Source organism: Pongo abelii, chromosome 12, assembly GCF_028885655.2.
Source record: "Pongo abelii isolate AG06213 chromosome 12, NHGRI_mPonAbe1-v2.0_pri, whole genome shotgun sequence".
In the NCBI taxonomy this organism is placed as follows: domain Eukaryota; kingdom Metazoa; phylum Chordata; class Mammalia; order Primates; family Hominidae; genus Pongo; species Pongo abelii.
In genome coordinates this window covers 83,777,865-83,800,092 of record NC_071997.2, presented here as the reverse complement: position 1 = coordinate 83,800,092, position 22,228 = coordinate 83,777,865, and the positions used below count along the sequence as shown (strand labels likewise).

General features: G+C 41.6%; 1 protein-coding gene across 1 annotated transcript in view; it reads right to left on the bottom strand.

Moving 5' to 3' along the window:
* LHCGR (luteinizing hormone/choriogonadotropin receptor) overlaps nt 1–22,228 on the bottom strand; it is a 64,536-nt gene that overhangs the window by 20,185 nt on the left and 22,123 nt on the right. Inside the window, exons 4-8 of the mRNA XM_002812041.3 lie at nt 20,335–20,409; nt 18,281–18,355; nt 18,115–18,192; nt 7,363–7,431; nt 2,317–2,391 (exon numbers count right to left, since the gene is read on the bottom strand). Of these exons, the coding sequence (XP_002812087.1) occupies nt 2,317–2,391; nt 7,363–7,431; nt 18,115–18,192; nt 18,281–18,355; nt 20,335–20,409 (372 nt within the window). The remainder of the gene's footprint in view (nt 1–2,316; nt 2,392–7,362; nt 7,432–18,114; nt 18,193–18,280; nt 18,356–20,334; nt 20,410–22,228) is intronic.

The window sequence follows — 22,228 nt, the reverse complement described above, 5'->3', positions numbered from 1 at the left end:
ATTAATTTGATCTTCAATGACTGATATAGTTTCTTCCACTTGATCTAGTTGGTTATTGAAGCTTAGGTATGCTTCACAAAGTTCTTATGCTGTGTTTTTCAGCTCCGTCAGGTCATTTATGTTCTTTTCTACACTGATTATTCTAGTTAGCCATTCGCCTAACCTTTTTTCATGGTTTTTAGCTTCCTTGTGATGGGTTAGAACATGCTCCTTTGGCTTGGAGAAGTTTGTTATTACCCACCTTCTGAAGCCTACTTCTGTCAACTTGTCAAACTCATTCTCCGACCAGTTTTGTTCCCTTGCTGGTGAGGAGTGGTGATCCTTTGGAGGAGAAGCGATGTTCTGGTTTTTGGAATTTTCAGCCTTTCTGCTCTGGTTTCTCCCCATCTTTGTGGTTTTATCTACCTTCGGTCATTGATGTTGGTGAGCTACAGATGGGGTTTTGGTATGGATGCCCTTTTTGTTGATGTTGATGCTATTCCTTTCTGTTTGTGAGTTTTCCTTCTAACAGTCAGGCCCGTCAGCTGCAGGTCTGTTGGAGTTTGCTGGAGATCCACTCCAGACCCTGTTTGCTTGGATGTCACCAGCAGAGGCTGCAGAACAGCAAGTATTGCTGACTGATCCTTCCTCTGGAAGCTTTGTCCCAGAGGGGCACCTGTCAGATGCTGGCCAGAGCTCTCCTGTGTGAGGTGTTTGTCAGCCCCTACTGGGATGTGTCTCCCAGTCAAGCTACATGGGGGTCAGGGACCCCTTGAGGAGGCAGTCTGTCTGTTATCAGAGCTTGAACGCTGTGCTGGGAGAACCACTGTTCTCTTCAGAGCTGTCAGGCAGGGACGTTTAAGTCTGCAGAAGCTGTGCCCACAGCTGCCCCTTCCCCTAGGTGCTCTGTCCCAGAGAGATGAGGGTTTTCTCTGTAATTCCCTGACTGTGGCTGCTGCCTTTGTTCAGATATGTCCTGCCCACAGAGGTGGAATCTAGAGAGGCAGTCAGCCTTGCTGAGCTGCACTGGGCTCCGCCCAGTTTGAGCTTCCTGGCAGCTTTGTTTACACTGTGTGCATAAAACCACCTACTCAAGCCTCAGCAATGGCGGATGTCCCTCCGCCCACCAAGCTCCAGCGTCTCAGGTCTATCTTAGACTGCTGTGCTAGCAGCAAGAACTTCAAGCCAATGGATCTTAGCTTGCTGGGCTCTGTGAGCATGGGACCCAGTGAGCTAGGCACAGGAGGGAATCTCCTGGTCTGCTGGTTGTGAAGACCATGGGAAAAGCACAGTATTTGGTCAGGAGTGTACCGTTCCTCCAGGTACAGTCTCTCACAGCTTCCCTTGCCTAGGAAAGGGAAATCCCTGGATCCCTTGTGCTCCCTGGGTGAGGCGGCGCCCTGCCCTGCTTCAGCTGGCCCTCTGTGGGCTGCACCCACTGTCCAGCCAGTCCCAATGAGATGAACCAGGTACTTCAGTTGGAAATGCAGAAATCACCCGTTTTCGGCATGGATCTTGCTGGGAGCTGCAGACTGGAGCTGTTCCTATTCAGCCGTCTTGGAAACAATTTCCTATGTATCCTTTAAACCCCCTTTAACTGAGAGAGGCTGGCCCTAATCCTTGCACCCTCAGAGAGTCTGGCAGCAGCTCAGCCCTGTCCAGCCAAGTGCCAGGGGCATGCCAGATCTTTGGCCTTAGATTCCCATGAGTGGATTCCAGGTGGGTAGCCAGCCTCTTTGCCAGCACATGAGGCCACCCCCCCATATTTGGAGTTATGGGTTGAATTGTATCCTCCAGCTAAAATTCATATCTTGATGTTCCCAGTACCTCAGACCTTATTTGGAGATAAGGTCTTTACAGAGGTAATGAAGTTAAAATGAGGTTATTCAGGTGGGCTCTAATCCAATATGACTGCTATTCTTATTAAAACGGGCAATTTGGAGATACACACACACACACACACGCACACACATACACAGTGTACCATGTGAAGATTGGAGTTATGCTGCCACAACCAGAAAGAACTAGCACAAGCTAGGAGAGTCCTGGAATAGATGCTTTCTTCACAGCCCTCAGAGGGAGCCGACCCCTGCTGACACCTTGATTTTGGACATCTAGCTTCCAGAACCATAAGACAAAATTTCTGTTGTCTAAGCCTCTCGGTTTGGGGTACTTTATTATGGCAGCTGTGATACACTTTGTCTTTCCAACAGCAGCCTTTTCAGGTGTAGAGGCTGATGTCTCACATATCAGCTTGGGTATGATGTGGAGGGACACCCTAAGCAGTCCTGTTGGGGTACACTGGGCAGGGAGGGGAGGCAGCACCATTCTACTCACAAGATTTTCGGCCCTGTGGCCCCACGGAAGGCTCCATTGTGCATCTTCTCCAGATGTACATTTTCCTTTAGCTCCCTGTGGGGAAGGATATTTTCCTTAGTGGAGTTTGTACCTCATGTGTAAGCATTCATAGCTGCATATACACATGTTTAGACCAACCTATGTACATGATGTATAGGGTTAGAAAGGGGTAAAAGGGTAAGTGGAGGGAGAGTGGGAAAAAGACATGCTAGTTCTTAGTGAAATTATGAAATTACTGGCATGTGTGTTGGCCACACCTTTTTTCTTCCATTCCCCCCCTCACTTGGTAGAACTCTGTCCTACAGCTTAAAGTACTCACCCCCCCTGTCTTGGAGTTATGAAAGTTTACCACCAGACAGCTGGATAAGGATGAAAATGCTGCTCCAAGAGGCCAAGACTGAAGGGCTGAAGTGCAGCCTACTCTTTGTTAGCCTCTCAGTCATTGTGACCTTGGAGGTCTCAGAGTGTGCTAATAGTAATATAATGAAGTTTGCAAATATTTGAAAAAGTAGGGTCCATTCAAAGTTATCCCTTTTATAGTGTAATTTGCATTCTTTTTCTTTCAGATATGCATTTCTCAGTGGGTGAGAAAGAGGAGGACTTACAGCCTCTGTAGAAAATTGCCCCATGGGGCTGTGCAGTGTAAATGATCATCGCCAGGTGTATGTGTGTGTCATGGAAAAAGTGTTGAGGGCCACTACTCTCAAGGCTGTGGAAGAAGCCAAATCTGTTATAAAGTAGCTCCCTGAGGGCTCTGCTGCCTTGAGCTCAAAGTCATTTAGGCTAAACTCCTTAGGAGCAGCACAATCTGGTCCTCCTAGGCAGCTTCCTTTCTGGGCCCTGACACTGGTATCTCTAAGCACAGGCCCTTCTTTGAGTAGTCAAGGGAGCTAGAAGAGGAATCCCTGGGCTCAAGTCTGCCAGCCTTCTTTTGAGCACTTCCTCTCTATAAGAGAATGGTTGTGATTCACAGAGCTCTGGAAAACCCTGGATGGTGGGAACAGTGTGCATCTATCACTGATGTGATGATTTCAAGCATGCGAACATGATTCTCTTACCACATTACCGTGTACACAGCAAAACAAACATACTAACACCCATTTCCCACCTTCATTGCCGTTTAAGAACTGCAAAAACCCCTGCATCTCACTCTCTGGGTGGCTGTTTTCCATATTTCTACTAAGCATTTTCTTTGGAAACCCTCAGCTCTTTCATCAGAATCCACCTGTCAATCTCACATCGTCCCATCCCCTGGGTGTATTTCTACTTTCAAAGAGATGAGATTGTCATCTCTTGTCATCAATTGCTGTTTAAAATCTAAATCAAAATAAATTTTTCTTCCTAAACCTCCATGGCTCTTCTTCCTGATTTGGTTTGTTTTAATTATGTTCAGTTATAGTTATAAATCATTGAAACTGGGCTCTGTGAGCAAATTATTCTTGTGTCAGCCCAGTCAGATTAATTGTTCAAATTTCATGACAGAACATTTCACATGTTTTATTAAAACTCAGATCTTTCTGTATACTGATAACTCTGTATTATGCAGCTTAGTCAAAAAATAAATCAATTTCCCACATTTTCCTGGGGGTCACTTTTGAGAATTCTCCCAATGACGTGACCTTGCAGGTGTGAGAAGCACAGGCAGGATGACCTTTTGAAGCACAGTGGAAGATCCCACAAGCTCCGCCAAAGTATTCCCAGCTAGGGTGCTCTGGGAACAGTAGGGACTGACTCCTAGACCCCTCAGATGCCTCAGGGCCACCTTCTGCGGCTGCCCCTGTCTTTCCTGTGCTGCCTTAGTAAGTCAGGTGTTTGCGAACTTTGCAGGACTTCGGTATCATTGTGTTCTGAACAACTTTGGACAGGTCTGTTTATGAAGAAGGGCTGAATGTATCGTTTGAAAATTTTGCTTGACAGTTTTGAAAACTGCTCCTCCCCTGCTACTTAAACTCTTTAATGGGTGACCTTGCCCTTAGAAGAGAATTCAGACTTCTTTCCCATGGCTGCTCAATCCTGCTCCGTCTCCTTCATCTACAGTCTCCCCCTTGCTAAAGACCCTCCAGCCACACTGGCCTCCTCTCAATTCCTGGGACTCACCAACTTAGTTCCTTTTCCAACTCAGGACCTTTGCACATCTGCTCCCTCTTTCTGTAACGTGCTTCCCTCACTGTTGACACAGTGGAATCCTTGTCATCCTTCAGGCTCAGCCTAAATATCACGTCCTCAGTGAGGCCATCCTGGGTACCTTGCCTAAATTGGTCACCCCTCATACTCTCTCAGATCTCAGTAACAGGTTATTTCCTTCACAGTATAGATTACCCTTGTAATAATTTTATCTATTATTTGATTTTTTTGGTCTGTCTCTTCTGATAGAACAGAAACTTCATGAGGGCAGGGACTGTGACCTTTCTACCATTGCAGACTCAGTACCTAACATGGTGCTTAGTATATCAGTGGTGCTTAATAAATGTTTGTTGAATGAAATTAAGTTTGTTCTTGGCAAACTGACTCATGTTCTTGATTTCCTCTTTCTTGCAACAGTGAGATACAGGATATACAGAATGTTGACTAATTGAACTTTTCATAGTTCATGTCCATTTTGGCATCTCTGTAACAGCTGAAATGCTACTGACCACCTGAAATCTTACCTCCTAAATTTCTGTTTTTCCTGACCTCACACAGACATACTGTGTTGGTTTTCCTCCCATCTGTTTTATTTTGCTCTTGCTTCTCTTGCTCATCTTGTTTCCCTTTAATTTAATATTCAGTTCTTTTATTTTTCCCCCTGTTCAGGTGATCTTAGCCACACAGGACTTCAGCTATCCCCTCTATTCAGATGACCCTGGCATTTGTGTCTGTAGCCCTGCCCTACCCCTTCCAGCCTTCTGTCCTTCCTGCTAACAGATGAACCTTCTTTAAGCACTCATCTCATACTTCCATCTCAGAACTTTCAATGGCTTCTCATTTTCTAGAGAAGAGAGCCTAAACTCTTTACTATGGCGTCTAAGGCCCTTCCTGTTTTGTCCCTGACTCGTATCTAGAAGGTACTGTTTGCTGGTCTATGAACACATCCTATACTTCCTCCTCTGGACCATTCTTCTGGCTGTCCTCTGCTTGGAAGGCATTTTTCCTCTCTTTTTGCCTAAGTTATGCCCAGCTCAAAGCCCATCTTTCTCAGAGGCTTTCTATACTTTCCTTTCCTCCTGCCTTTGAAATCCCAGAGGACTTTACCTCTTTCTGGGGAGGCTTCATGCTTTGCCTTCTGTTTTAGTTAGTACTCAATGTGCAGTTTATACACCATTTGGAGATGCTTCTTCCTATGCTGTAAGCTCCTGTAGGGCGACACTAGGACTTAATCATCTTCATTTCCCCTCAAAATATAGCATGTTTCTTCAAACACAGCTGATGCTTGGTAAACATTTGTAGAGTGAATAATGGAATGAGGCATCTGAGAGAACTGTGCCAGGAGATGATATAAATGCCTCTGATTTAAGTTTGTCAGAAATCGATTTAATTGGCCAGAGTGAACACTTCATTAACTTAAGAGTTTTTGTTAATGAACCTTTCATTAAGCCATCAAGTCAAAAAGAACATGAGAGCAAATTCACCCCATGATAGGAGAACAACTTTAAAAATTCTACAATTTCTTGAACACTTAGTATGTGCTACTGTGCTGTGCTAAGCACACAAAAGTATAATCTTGTTTAATTGTTTACTTATAATTAATTATATTATATAGTATATAATAAATAAGCACCTACTATATGCCAGGCACAACGTTAAGTACTGAGGATATGAAATTTTCAAAACAAACCTATTAGTGGATCCATTTTATGAATGAAGACACTGTGGCTTAGATCGGTTAAGTAACTTGCTTAAGGTCATACCAGCTGTTAAATAGTGGGACTGGAGTTTGAGTCCCACTCACTCTGAAGTCTATTCTTTTAGCCACCAAACTATATAGCACATATCAATATAATAGAGGCTTTGGTTACATATCTATAATTAAAAATAAATAGCATATTGTACAGAATATTGCTACCCAACTTTAGACTGTGCTACCCAACTTCAGACTGACAGCATCAGCATCTCCTGAAGCTTGTTAAAATTGCAAATTCTCAGGCCCTACCTAGATCCACTGAATCCAAGTTTCTGGGGGTAGGGCCCAGGAATCTGTGTTTTAACAATCTGCAGGTTCTTCATAGGTGTGTAAAAATTTGAGAAGCATTAGTATAGATCATGGTTTATACAACTTATTTATTTTAAAAGCCTTTTTTGTTTATTTTCCTTAATTTTGGCTTTAATTGAACTTTTCATGTGCTCTTAGTTTTTATTATGCACAAATTGTAGGGTGACTACGACCTCACCCTGTACTTGCTATGGTTCAAATGTTCCCAGCCCCACAAACTTTGTGAATATGCCACTCTTTTAGAAGAGGATCCATAGAAGGAAAGAAAGGTTGAGAACAGTGAGGGAAACAGTAGCGATGCTCTTCTTGAGTTAAAGGTTGTTAACATCAAGAACTGGGTAGGGTGTGGTGAAAACACAAAGCTCCCTACCTTGTGGAAAATGAGCTTCCTCCCACACTAGCAGTACAGAGATGGGACTCTCTGAGTGGGTCTATTGTGGCTGATTAGACTGGTAAATGGTGGTGTTATCTGATTTCTCTGCAGTGGGGCCAGGGGAAGAATTTCTTTCTGAAATTCTGCTTCCTCTAACACACCATCAACCTGAGTGAGGGGGCTAGAGAGGGAGGCACTGAGTTGCAGGAGGCATAAAGTAGGGTGTTGAATATTGCAGTAAACTGTCAACTTCAATGTATCCAGGCTGCATCTGTCTTTGAAATCAGGGTGCTCTGGGGTTTCTAGCCAGCCAGTTGCCTAGTAACATGCATGAAACACTGAGGGCTAGCCACTTGAAAGTTTATTTTTGCCCTGAGTTAGTTGTTGAAGATTGAATGTGATCTTGTAGCCAGAGTAATATTTCATTTTTATTCGTGAGCTGGGGAAATAAGCAAATACTTACAGTGAAGTCAGTGTCGTCCCATTGAACGCATGACTTTGTACTTCTTCAAATCCATTTCCATATAGTTTGCTGAAGGAGGGAGGAGAGGGTTTAGGAATGGGAAGAAACTGAAAGAAACAGTTTGGAAACACATTTTTCCTCCTGTAACATATATTACTAAGATTATTACAGGCATTCATAATATCTAGTTCTCCATCATCACCACCACCATCAATTTATTAAGTGTCTATTAAGTGCTAGATACTTCATCAGCCACTCTATGTTTATTTTATGATTTAATCCTCATCATCATTTCCATTATACCGACAAGAAGCCTAACCCTCAGTGTGGTTATTTAGCTTGCTTAATGTCAAAGGAAAACAGTGGCATAGCTGGGATCCAAGGCCAGAGCTGTTTAACACTTAAGCCTTTCCTTTGGTTTTGCAGGCCTGTGTGGGCATATGGGTTTTCTGGGTGTTGAAAGCTGAGGGCAGAGGAAGCCTCCAGCACTGAGCCCACTTTTTTTTTTTTCTTGGAAGAGTATGTGGTTTTGCTGATGTCAGATTTGGCTCCACAACCAAGAAGATTTCAATGTCTGTAAACAGTTCTTTAAGACCATTAGTGGATAGTGAATCAATTTACTTGGGCATAACCAGCATTTTAAAAAACTACATAGAAAAAATAAAAAGTATTAGAGCATTTTGCAAGTAATTAGGGTATTCATGTTTATGAAATTTTATCCCATCATTTTTTATGGTATATACCTATAAATACACACACACACACACACACACACACACACACACACACACACATACATATATACTTCTACCCAGAATAAGACATAAGAGGATCCTTAGAACACAGATACAGGGAAATGTTTGAGCCACAAAGGAGTCTAGAGGGAATCAAGCAGCACATTGTCATTTGTAAAGAAGGAAATAGGCTCAGTGAGGGAAAGTGACTTGTCTAAAGCCTACAACTGGCATAAATGGGACTAGGATATGCTTTGTCTGGGGCTACATCCAGCACATCAATTTTGCTGATTCTTTTTACTTTTCCTCCGCTGATATCCTCATGGCCTACCCATCCTCTTCCTGCAGGATTGTATTTCGTGTCATGTTCTCAGTGGGGCCTTTACTGGCTGCCCTATATAAAACACCAATTTCCTGTTTCCCCCTACTTTCCCTATACTCCTTCCGTGATTTGCTTTGCTTCCATTGCTTTATCATCATCTGACCCATGATTATATTTTACGTTTTTATTGTTTACCTCCTCCATGAGAACATATCCTCCTGTATCTAGAACAGTGCGTGGCACCTGGGAGTATTACAGTAAATATATATTAAATAAATTAGATGACCAAATGGGAATTTCTTACCATAAATCATAGCCAAACAAGCTTGAAAGCTACTGACTTAGATGGAAATATTTGTATAAATTCTTTGTGAATGATGATGTAAAACCAACGTGAGAAAGGGCTGTGGTGTAATGTAAAGTTAAGCTCCTTATATCTGCCAAGACCCTAACTTCCCTTTGCAGGGTTGATGGAAGCTGGCCAGGGACAGGCTGTGGGGTGTGACTTGAGAAATGGTTCAGAAACATGCTTCACTTGTTCCTGTTCCAGGTAGCTGTTGTCTGCAAGGCCTCTCTAGTCTTTGTTAAACAAAATGAGCATGGAGCTTCACTTTGTGGGGTGTGTTTATGTGTGTAACATCAACAGCATGTATGTACTCTGTGTGTATGTATGTATGGTCTCCTTCTACCAACCCACAACACAGCTGAGACAAACCAACATATAAATAAAGGTGTGACTCATGTTGAAGTATAATATTTAAGCTCTGAAATTCAGAAAATATAACTAGAGATTACAAAATAGTTCTTAAGTCTCCTCGTTAGATTCAGTTCAAAGAGGGCAGGGGAGCGTATTTAATTCATTTCTTAAACTCCTGGGGCCTCACAGAATGCCTGATGCCTAGCTCAGTCAATAGCCTGGGTAAAGCAGTGGCTTTGCCCTTCCCCGGGAAGGGGAGGCTTCCGTGGTTTCCCAGGATGTCATATGCTTTCTTCTGAGATTCTTCAGAGTTAACAGCTTCACATACTAGCTCTCCCATATTGGATTACTGGATGCCACTTTCAATAGTTTTCATCCCCTTCTATATTGTAGAATCTGAAGCATGTTTCCAAACCATTTCTCAAGTTACACCCCACAGCCTGTCCCTGGCCAGCTTCCAGCAACCCTGCAAAGAGAAGCTAGGGTCTTGGCAGATACAAGGAGCTTAACTTTACATCACACCACAGGCCTTTCTCAAATAACTTATATTTCCATCTAAGTCAGTAGCCTTCAAACTTGTTTGGTTATGATTTATGGTAAGAAATTCATCTTACATATTCTCATTTGGTCATCCCATTCATTTAATGTATATTTACTGTAATACTCCCAGGTGCCAGGCACTGTTCTAGATACAGGAGGATATGTTTCTCTGGAGGAGGCAAACAATAAAAACATAAAATATAATCATGGGTCAGATGATGATAAAGCAAGGGAGGCAAAGCCAATCAGCTTCACATACTAGCTCTCCCGTATTGGATTACTGGATGCCGCTCTCAGTAGTTTTCTTCCCCTTCTATGTTGTGGAATCTGAGAACATAGGTACAGGGTTGATGCCTGTTGTCTTGCATAATTATACACAACCTTGTTGCCTCCTTAGAAGCTCAATTTCACCAGAATTTTTTTAAATTTTACACCAAGGATGTTAGTCTTTGGCAGTTTCCTGCCATTTTAGGGGTTGAATTCCTTTATAGCAGTCTCTTTTAGATAAAGGAATCACACCCTTTTTTCTGAACTTCCTTAAGTTTGATTTCTTAGACTCTTGACCAGTATTTGTCAAAACTTTCTTCTCCATCCACTGAATTAGAATCACCTGGAGTTGCTTGTCAAAAATGCAGACTCAGACCTACTAAATCAGAAACTAATAGTGGTATCCAAAAATATGCACTTTTATAACAAACTCTCCCAGTGAGCCTTCAGTATGTCAGTTTGAGAACCCTTGCCCTAGGGTATATCATAGGATGATACTGTTCTCATCATTCCCATGGGGCAAATCAGATGGTCGTTGGCTTAGAATAGTGTCCAGAGTCTAGTCCCTGAATTGCTTTCTCTACCTTCTAAGTGATGATCGCACTACACGTGTAGTAGATGAAGAAAAGATAGCCCTTGCTTTGTTTTCACCAAAGCTGCTAACAGTTGTCTAGATGCCCATTACTCATCACAGCTGCATGCTTCCCTGATCCTTGTTTGATACATGTTAGGATTTTATGCTTTTCTGTTAGACTCACAGTGTTGCAAGTGTACCCTTGTGGTTAAATCTGCAGGCACTGAACCCAACTGCTTGAATCCCAGCTCTGCTGCTTACAATCTGAATTACTTTGGGCAAGTTACTTACCCTCTCTGTACATTAGTTTCCTAATCTGAAAATATGATAATAGTATCAACCTCATAAAGCTATTGTAAGGACTAAAAATATAAATACATGTTAAACATTTATAAGTAGGTTCTGGAATACAATAAATGCTTAATGTATTGGTCTTATTATTATTATTATATTTTTCAGTAGCCTCCAGCCTTCTGACCAGAACAGAGGTAAAGGATCTCCCTTTCCGTGCTCTGGACAGGATTTCTGTGAAATACAGGCATCTTGTTTAATTGAACTATCATCCTTCTCCAATGAAGTAGGGGGTCTTTCTCTTCCTGGGCAGAGCAAGTCAGGTCAGTGGGCTAGACTGCCCCAAATGTACTCACATGCTGAAGGCTCTCAAACATCTTTGGTCTGTACTAGCGTCATGGACTTTTTTGTCTTTAGACATTTTCCATGTCTTTTTTTTTTTTTTTTCTGAATAGCCTCAGTCCTGCTTGTCTCAACTTTCCAAACAATGTGGCCCACTGTTTCAGTTGCTCTTGTCTCTTTTCTTACCGGTCACACACAATAGAATGTGCTACCTTGTTGTGATTAAAAGAGAAGCTTCTTTACTTTGGAGAAATTACAAATGTGAGTGGGAGACCTCATGCTGTCAGTCTTGCACAATGCTTTTAATGCCCTTAAAAAAACATCTGGAGAGTCACTTCAGATAACTTTTTTCCAAAACGTCATGGTGTCAGAATTAAATGAGGAAGGCTTCCTTTGCTTTACTTTGAGGATTTTGTCACAGGCACAAAAATGAAGATTTTTCACCTCCCCCAACTTCTCCTCTATTACAATAGCTGTACCTAACTTTAAAGCATTGTCTAGGTTCTCTACTCAAATGTCAGTAATTGTGAATCAGACAGAATGGCACCTTTTTGTTCAAAATAAGATTTGGGCTTTAGATATTAATCACAGATGATACTCTAATTCTGAATGCTGCTTTATAATGAACCCCAAATATCCTGGGGCTTTAAAAGCATTTCTGGGATTCTAATATTAACAGTATTAGACATTCTTCTGTATTTTCCTTTTGGATCACCTGGTTTCTGGATGATTTCGAAGAAGAAAGCTTAATTTATGTTTACAGATATTCAGGGTCTCAAAAAAGTGGACCCATTGCTAAAAGGCAAAGCATACCGTTTTAGAAGATATCTTTTAGAAAATATGGTGGTACATTTGTAAGCAAATTTTTTTTTCTCAAATGACTATACAAACAGCATTCTAAAGAAAGGAAGTCCTAAATTCACCACTTTCTTCCCTATGTGGAACTTTGCTGAAGTCCTTTGATAGCTGAATAATTCCTTATGTATGAAGACACTTCTCTAGTGGATGTGCTGGCAGTGGTTAGATGGGTGACTGTGACCTGGTTACTACTATGTGCTGCTGTAACCCTAGTTATGAATCAGGGTCCCCCCATTTCTGGGGGTTCATAGTCTCTATAAAAATGGATCCCTCTCCCTGTATTGCTGTGCCTCCTGCCTCTCAGCAGCTCTGAGTTTTCATGTTTCCTTCTACCTCAGCCATGTTCATGTCAACTTATATGTCTTTACTATATGTAATAATAAAAAGGGTGACAGGCATCAGAAAGAATGATAACAATAAAGGATTCTAGGCTGGGCACGGTGGCTCATGCCTGTAATCCCAGCACTTTGGGAGGCCGAGGCGGGCGGATCACGAGGTCAGGAGATCAAGACCATCCTGGCTAACACAGTGAAATTCCGTCTCTATTAAAAATACAAAAAATTAGCCAGGCGTGGTTGTGGGTGCCTGTGGTCCCAGCTACTCCGGAAGCTGAGGCGGGAGAATGGCGTGAACCCAGGAGGCGGAGCATGCAGTGAGCTGAGATAGCGCCACTGCAGTCCAGCCTGGGTGAAAGAGTGAGACTCTGTCTCAAAAAAAAAAAAAAAAAAAAAGGATTCTAAGATGTTGTATAAGTTTCTTGAAAAATTCACATTCTATTGTGATACTCAAAAAGAGACAGACCAAGAGAGAATAGGGAAAGGGGGAAAAAGTAAGCATCTTCTTTATAGAAAGTTGTTGGCTAATACATGTAGAAGAATGATAGCATGTAAAAACTACCATTTTGTAACTCCCTTTGTAACAACTGAATAATCAATGGAGGCTGAAACCATTGGATGAAAAGTTGTTGGCCAACTGAATAGTCACACAAACTCAAAGTGTACCACCATAGTTTACTTATTAATGACAGAGGAAAATGTGCTCTTACAATAGAGATCTGGCAGTCACTGCCTTAAGCAAGCAGCCAAGTAGTGGGACAGTGTGACATAATGTACTTCCTGGTTTGATGTAGTGTGAGAGACACAGCACCCCCTTTGCAGTGTTCTTGTAGGAATATTTGACCTGAATCTAGTCATGGCAATATAGTCAGCTGAATCCAGACAACTGTCTTGGGCTCCTCAAAGGATCCTATGTCACACAGAACAGAGGAAGGAAGCTGGACAGTTTGGGAGATGGGGGAAGATGTGGGTAGTGAGGATGGGAGGACAAAGGGAAATAACAGCAAAAATGCAATGCATAAACTTTGATTGGATTCTTAGTTCTAAAAAATCTATAAAAGATATTTTCATTTGAATATGGATTGTAGGTTAGATATATCATTCATGTTGATTTTCTTAGGTGTGATGGCATTGTAGTTATGTAGAATGTCCATGTTTTAGGGAGATACATGCTCAAGTATTTAGGGATGAAATATCATGTCTATAAACTTCTTTTGGATGGCTTGGCAAAAGGGCAGTGTGTGGTATATACTCACATACATAGAGATGGAGTGGGTGTGGCAAGCTGCTAATAGTTGATGAATCTACATAAGGTGTATAGGGGCATTCATCATACTGTTCTTTCCATCTGTCAATTAAAAGACAAATGGAAAGTGCCTCAATTTGTCAGTTAAAAATTTCAAAAAAAAAAATTTAAAAGGAGATGATGAGATGTGATGTTTTCAAGATGGTCTAAAACAACTGGCCTGCTCCAGGTTGCTAAGTATGAGCTTTTAACTGTGATTAATTGTAATTGTGGTGATTGTGTAGTTGACACAAAGTGATTTGATTCACACAAGGAGGTAGTAATCCCTTTGAATAGACAGAGACAGAGGTATGTCAAAGTGGGATGACCTGACTAAGGCTGCTTGGCTGGTTAGACACAGAGCCAGGACTGAAGCCCAGACTCCTTATTTCAACACAGTAGACAGACCCAGCAGTCTCTCTACTGTGGCTTGTCACGGGTGCAGCCTGGAATCGTCATGCCTTTCCAGACATCACTTCTCTGTAGGGTCTTAGAAAATTAATTGCTATGACCTTTCCATTTCTTTGTGGAGTTAAGATGTGAATCAAGATTGTCTCTTTTTTTGAGACTGGTATGACCAATCACCTAGAATATTTTGAAGGTAGCGCAGCTAAATTCTGCTTATTTGGGAAGGAGGGGCATTTCAAGGTGGCCTCTTGAGGAGATTTAATGAACAACAAAAGTGGCTATAAAGGGACATAAAAGCATAATGCATAGTTTTAGCATTAGCCCCACTGAGTTTCTCCAGCATCAAGTGAAGTGTTTTGTTTTCATTAAATGAGCTCACAGTTGGTAAAGATTTGGGTAGGGGGAGGGCAAGACAGGTTCTACAAAAAGCAAAATCTCAAATACCACTAATAATGAAAAGAGAAGGCTTGCTTTCATTATTTTCTAATTAGAGAGTTGAACTTTATAGCTGAGAAAATACGGCTTTCCTCTTGAAGCATAATACCCTTTTTCCAGCAGGGTGCTCCACACGATCCTTTGCTTACAGAGGGGCCCATTCAGCAGAGAACAAGTGCCAGGCAAATGACTAATCACTCCCCTTCCAGATGAAGGGCCAAGAATGAGAAGGGGGATGGAACTACAATGTCCCACAGGCTCTCTGGGAGAGACAGAGCCTCAATCTTTATTAACTTTAGAGTGGGGAAATAACATCCTACTGGCATGCACTCTTTTTCTTAAAATCACGAGCAACATAAGTTAATGTCCCTGTCATAAGAAAACCATGAAGCTCTCTGTGCACATACTGAAGTATGATGTGTGAGAAGGAATCTTTGGTTACTCTTTTAGTGTGGTGGGGTGGCCCAGTCTTGTGAGCTCAAAGTTACCTATGGATTATCCCAACATTGATTTTCTTCTTCACCCTCCTCCATGTCTTCTGCCTTTTCATTCCTACTTCACTCCACTCCCATCATTGTACATTTACCTGGGAGGAGTACCTATTGGTGTCTGATTATTTTTAGATTTAGATCAAAGTTGAAGGGAGTCGTGGATATTTGTGATCTTTGAATAAAGCCTACTCTATTGAATAGATTATTTTATTACTTTGTCCAGAGTTACCTCGAAGCCTGTCTCCTTATCCTGGCATTTAAGGGTCTCTGTAGTTCAGTGTCCTCTCCATCTCAGCCAGTTATCTAAACTCACTTTCCATTCCTTAAACAGCATGTTTACTCTCAAGTAGTAGCCTCACCCTGTTGTCCTTCTGCCATGCTTTTACTCCTGCCATCTCTTCACTTGGATTCCTTACTCTGCCTGTCTCTGTATGTTGTGTTACCACATAATGGTTAAGAACATGACTCTGGAGCCAGACTGTCTGGGACCAAATCTTGACCTGAGATAGAGATACTTAACCTCTTGATGCCTTGGTCTCCTCATCTAAAAGTAGGGTTGATAGTTCCTATCTCATAAGGTTGCTATGAGACTTAAAAAGTACTTAAAAACAGTGCAGGTATTTAATAAGGGCTACATACGTATTAGCTGCTATTTTCACATTTACCCATACAAATGTTACTGATTCCATGAGGTCTAATTCAAATCTATTGGCTCTACCATAAAGCCTCTCTGATTCCCCAGCCCAAAAGGACTTCTCTAAGATCTTATTTCTAGGTACCACACACTCTCATAGTGAATATCTACTAGCTTGTATTATTATTTTATTATTTTATGTTTTCCCCCTCATTGAGACTATGAACTTCTCGAGGACATGAATCTAATCCTATGTCTTTTGTGTTCTTGATATAGACAAGTGGGGAGACCCCAAATCCTAAGGCATGTGATATCACCTCATTCGGAGTTTGTTTGTTGAATACCTTGTTTTTGGTGGGGGACATGATGAATGAGTAGTTCCAGATCCATTATGCAGTGGTGAGTTGAAAACACTTTATAAGCAGCCGGTAGAGCTGTGGTGTGTGAGGGAAGTGGCAGGAGTGGAGAGACTGTTGAGAAATATTTCTAGGATCAACAGAATCTCTTTCCCAGTGTTCAAGAGTTGCAAGTAAAGAGTATGGGTTATTTTTGAAATTATTTTTGGTTGCTGCTCTGTATTCTTTTGATTGCAGTAATCTGAGATGAAGCTACATGGTCACAGCTTTGTAACATGACAATTATACATGTAAAATTACACCTACACAAAGTAAAAGTACTATACAAAGGCAGTGCACCAAGGATACCAATTTTTAGAATCCAGTGATATAAAAGAGAGTCCTCTGAGATGATCTCTTCTTTTGCTTCACATCTATCTCTTCATTTCAGAGTCATTCCAATCCATGTTTTCTCTTTTTTCTTTAAGGGTGAGCTCCTTTATTGCCTCATCACAATTTTGCCATGGGCTGTAACCAAAGCAGAAAGAGTGAGAGGGATATGGATTTTAGGAGCAGAATTAAATCAGGGTCACTGGGCTTTAGGTATAAAGAAATGAGGCCGGGGGGTGGTGGCTCATGCCTGTATTCCCAGCACTTTGGGAGGCCAAGGAGGGCAGGTCATGAGGTCAAGAGATCGAGACAATCCTGTCCAACATGGTGAAACCCTGTCTCTACTAAAAATACAAAAATTAGCTGGGTGTGGTGGCACACACCTGTAGTCCCAGCTACTCGGGAGGCTGAGGCAGGAGAATCACTTGAACCCAGGAGGCAGAGGTTGCAGTGAGCCAAAATTGCACCACTGCACTCCAGCCTGGTGACAGAGCAAGACTCAGTTTCAATAAAATAAAACATGCTGCCCAGGATGCTGCTTCTGAATGGTACGGCAGTGGAGGGCTCCCATGTGAAGATGTATGGCAGGGATTCCAGAGGGAAGGAAGTCTGGCAAGTGTCCTGTGAAGAACATGGGTTGAGTTATCTTAGTGGAGTGCTCCTCAAACTTTAATGTACATGTGAATCACTTGGGATCTTGTAAAAAGCATATTCTGAGTTAGTAGGTCTGCGGTGAGCTATTTCTAACTAGAAGATATGGTTTAGATCTGTGTTTCCACAAAATTGCATTACAAATTATAATCCCCAATGTTGGAGGTGGGGCCTGGTGGGAGGTGACTGGATCATGGGGGTGGTTTCTCATGAATGGTTTAGCACCATCCCCCTAGTGCTGTTCTTGTGATAGAGTTCTCATGAGATCTGATTGTTTAAAAGTGCATGACACCTCCCTGCTCTCTCTCTTCCTACTGCTCCTGGCCATGTGAGGTGCTGGCTCACCCTTCACCTTCCATCAGTATTGTAAGTTTCCTAAGACCTCCCCAGAAGCTGAGCAGATGCCAGAATCATGCTTCCTGCAAAGCCTGCAGAATTGTGAGCCAATTAAAACCTCTTTTCTTTATAAATTATCCAGTCTCAGGTAGTTCTTTATAGCAATGTGAGAATGGACTTATACACCAGCTCTCAGAAGATGCTGAAGATGATGGCTCATACTTTGAATAGTGAGGCCTTAGGAAACACCATGAAAGGGATAGCCTGGTAACCTGATGAGTAACTGTCAAATAAAAACACATTATTTTTAGGCATTAAGGAATAGAAAGAATGAGCATAGATAGTGTTGCTTCAGAAGCAAAATGAGAGGGACCCAAGAGGAAGGCGAAAATGAGAGAGACAGAGCAAGGACCATTGATCAACTACTTTTCCTACTTGGAGGATATCCTTCCAAACTCTTCTCTGTTGAAATCTTGAAATTTCTGTGCTCTTTTTTAGCCAGGAAAGCCATTCCTCTCTAGACTGTGTCTTCCCAGCCTTAGAGCATTCTTCATTAATGCAGTGAACAATTTCATAAGTTTGAGACTCAGTCATGAAAAATCCTCAGGGCCTGTTTGGTTAAACTGAATTGGTTGGTTGGTTGTCATGTGAACATATGACCCAGCTGTGATCTTACACAACTCCCTTCACCCTTAGCATTTTAGGTTAAGAAGAATGTCACCAGTGAGTGAAGAATGTGGTAAAACATGAGAAAAAGCTCACCCCAACCTAGTAGTGAGACTAGCAGGAGGCTGTATGGCAGAACACAAATCTGGGAGTTTACTCACAGTGTTACAGATTCATTATTCATCCCTTGAAAAGCATTTCCTGGTATGGTGGTTATGTGTAAGTTATCACAAATTTCCCTTGAGGAAAGAAATGAGAAATATTTACTTTCTAAATTTTAGCTGCAAATAGGAAACTGTTATGCATAGCAATCAGCCTGGTACTTACAGAATGAAATTTGATTCAGAGGAGAAGATCTTCGTAACATCTGGAAACTTTCTGATGCCTGTGTTACAGATGCTCCTGTGATTAGGGAAAGGGTAGTGGTGTGGGCAGAGAGTGGGTAAAAGTGATTGTCATTAAGATATAAAGATAAAAAGAGAGTACAAAGGTATTTTGCAAATACAACTTTCACATTAAATTTAAAAATATTGAGTTTGGTGTTATCAGGACTACTTTTAGCTGGGAAAGATTGTTGCAATTCAGAAGTCCCTCATGCAATGGGAGAAGATGCTCTAATGACTTTTATTTAGAGATCTGGGGACTGGGTCCAAATTTAAATGTCTTTTTCATTTATATTTCTAACCTGTCTTTTCTTATTAAATCAATCACATTTTCCTGTATTGCATTCCACTTTCTTTTGGTAATTAGTTTATTACATGCTCTTGATAGTTCTAGAAAGCATCCTTAAATTTTGGAGCAGGTTTTTATTCAAATACTTCAAGAAAATTAATCTTTTATGATAAATCCATATTGCTCATTATTAAAAATCTTCTCTTATTTAGTTACCTTACAATTCAGGAAGTTCTTCTTTGCTTCTCATTGAAATCACTAAACATTGTTTTGGTGTTTGGAGCTATTCAAGGCTCTTCTTTTCCTCCCACCTTTTATTTAGCCTCTGAAGAGGAGAGAGGCTTAAGTGATAGGTGAAATTGAAAAATATTTTATTACAAGAATGGTGCTCCCTCAGAGTCTAGGCATCTGGATTTCCACACTGGAGTTTTAGATTCACCAGTCATGGGCTCTGGACAACTAATGTGAACTGTCTGTCACCCTCGTGACAATGAAACAAAGCCAGGGCTCTCTTCTGGCTCTCTCTGGTTCTCCTTCTTATCCAAAAGCCCAGGTCACACTCGATCTCTGCTCTATCTACAGCTGGGGATAGCAGTGTGGGATTAGACTGCAATATGTACTTGGGTTGGGTGAATATCACAGTTTTGGATGAAAATACTATTTAATAAAGACAATGATTCTTAGATAATGAGAGGCTGCAGTGGTCAAATTTGGTTCTGGGATTTTCTTATGTTTTTTCAAAGTAGTTGATGCTACCGTATGCTTATGTGCCCTATAGACACTCTGGAGGTTTGGAAAAACAGAACACCTGAGTTTGGAATTGTTCAGTGTTAGAGTTAACAAAGGAGCTATGACAGTTCCAGTAGCAGCTCTTGTAGAAGGCCCCAGAGCAAGACTGATGACCTGAAGTACCAGAGAGATGTCCCTTCTCTCTGTTTTCCTTTTTTTGGGCAGTGATGGGAGGTGGACTTTACCTTCTCTGAGGAGTTTAGGAAATTTAAAGAAAAAAGAGGGATGTCTGTTTTAGGGAGACTTAAATTTTTCTTTGTGAATAGGGATGACTTGATATGTGAGAAGATCCATAGTGATAAATTCATAGCTTTCAGGAATTTTTGTATTGCTGACAAGGCAATGATTGTGGCAGGCTACAGTGGTACTCAATTTCTAATGCTAACTGATAGACTTAGTTAGAATTAATGGGAAGTGGAAAATAATGATTTAGTTTATATGGCACAGTGTCTACCTTAGGGCAATACTTAAAAAGTTTTCATTTAATAAACACATGAAAAAAATGAGATAAAGGAGATCAGAAATTCTTAACCAGTGATGAGAGTCAAATCAGAATTGCCGCTCTCACTTTCACCTACTCTCTATTCACCTTAGAGATGCTGATTTACCCTTTTTAAAGTGTTATGACCTCCATCTCCCATACCCACTGTCAACCTTGAAAATCACTACAAAGGGGTGATGTTCTTCCCAGGTGTTTAGGACTGATAAAATATTGGGAACCACTTACATGTATGCAAAAGCACCCAGCTCGGTGGCTGACAAGAAATGACAATTAAATTTAAATCAGAAGGCTGAAGAGGAACATGCCAATAGTGCCACGTATATGGTTAAACAAAATCTTTCCAACTTTTTCCTTGTTTTGATTTTCATCAGATGCCCATCTTCCCCTCCCCAGTTGCTTAAAAAGGAAAATTTCTCACAAGTATTTTAATCGGGGAAGATTTACAAATGCTCCGGGCTCAATGTATCTCAGATTTTTGGTGTTCTGGATCAGTCTGTAAAGAGAGAGGGAAAAAAAGCTGCTGTTTAATAGATGTGTATTGTTTGAAATATGTGAGATCATGGTCACCAGAAGTTGCTGGCTGAAAATGGCATCAGCAAAAGCAGGTGACCTTCATATGCTTGGGAGGACCCCTAGCGACTCTGGGGATGGAAATGGCTTGGTGAGAGCCAGTTCCCTATTTCCAGGAAGCACTGCTCTTCTAAAGAGGCGGGTATAAGGATCAGAGCAGGGAGTCTGTGTCTGCACCCTCCCACCCCTCTCCCCCACCACAGACAGCACCGACATCCAGGGCTCCTGGCCAAGTAGATTCTGCCCCACTGTGGACCCTGTACACTGAGGGTGATGGAGATTCCTCTCAGGAGAGATGAGCAAATTACCTACTCTCCCTTGTAAGCAAACTCGTCCTCTTCATATTGGCCGGCAATCACATGAGCAGTTATACCGAGGGGCACCAGTCTGTGGAATGGCACAGGGCAAAAGCCAGAGGCTTGAATTTGGGGGATTTTATACTCATGCTGAAGATAATTTGCTGTGTCATGATGTCCAGCCTTCTAACTTCCCTGAGCTAGTGTCTCTTCTGTAAAATTGGTATAATAATATTACATAGTCTTCCTGCCTCACAGGTTAGTAAGTTTGAAGTAATAGAATAGGTAGAGATAATATGAGGCAGGGCTTTGCAAAGTACAAAAGTACAGCCACACACCACTGTGACGTTATTGCCCTCCCCGCCCAACTCCCTCATTCCCCTAATTACTGTGACTCTACAAAAAGTAGTCACCATTGCTAAGTCCTGTCTACTTTATATTCAATAAAAGGCCAGTAAATGCCTTTGGCTTTCTTAATCCAGGTGACAGCCACCTGAGGAAATAATAATTACCTTGTTCTATAGAGAGAATGTAGTGTATTTGTTAGGAGCATGGGCTCTGGAGTCAACTTGGTTTTTCATTCTGATTTTCCTAATCATATGACCTTAGATATATCACTTTAAGCTCTCTCTGTCTTGGTTTCCTTATAGTGTTGTTTTTGAGGAATAAATACATGTGTCTGGTTCACAGTAATGCCTCAACCAGTGTTAACGATAGTTATAATAGTGGCTGAAATTAAGAAGTTGAATGATTTGTCTTCAGTCACATAGCTGAGAAGTAGCAGAACTTGGATGTGACCCAGTTTTTCTGACTCTCAGTTTAGTGCTTGTTCCACCACACTACAGTTAACCCACCACACTACAGTTACCCACCACTTGCGCCTGTTTCCATCTTCTCAGCCCTTTTGATTCTTCAGATGTGAATGATATTTTGTCGTAATTATTTCTACAACAACTGAGTCAAGCAATCATAGGCCATATAGAGCCTTATGTGGGTGGGATGGAAGGGACTTTTATCTTTAAAGGTCTTTTGGGCTGGGTGTGGTGGCGTGCATCTGTAGTCCCATCTACTTGGCAAGGAGGTGGGAGGATCACTTGAGCCCAGGAATTTGAGGTCAGTCTGGGCAACACAGTGAGACCCTGCATAAAAAAAAAAGATTAAAAGAAATTTAATAAAAGAATTTTGGGGCCTGACCTTAGCCCAGTCATTCATTCATTTAACAGACATTTATTGGGCATCTACATGTGGCAAGCATTGTTCTATGTGCTGGGAATACAGTTGTGAGCAAAGCAAAAAGAGCCTTCATGGAGCTAGCATGCTAGTCTTAGGACCTTCTTTGGGAATCCATAAACTTTCCCTGAGAGTACTTTATGTTGCTTTCTGTTGATGAATGTTGCTTTGCATCACGGGAAGCTTTATTTATCATTAGCTGCCCTGGTGGTTCTC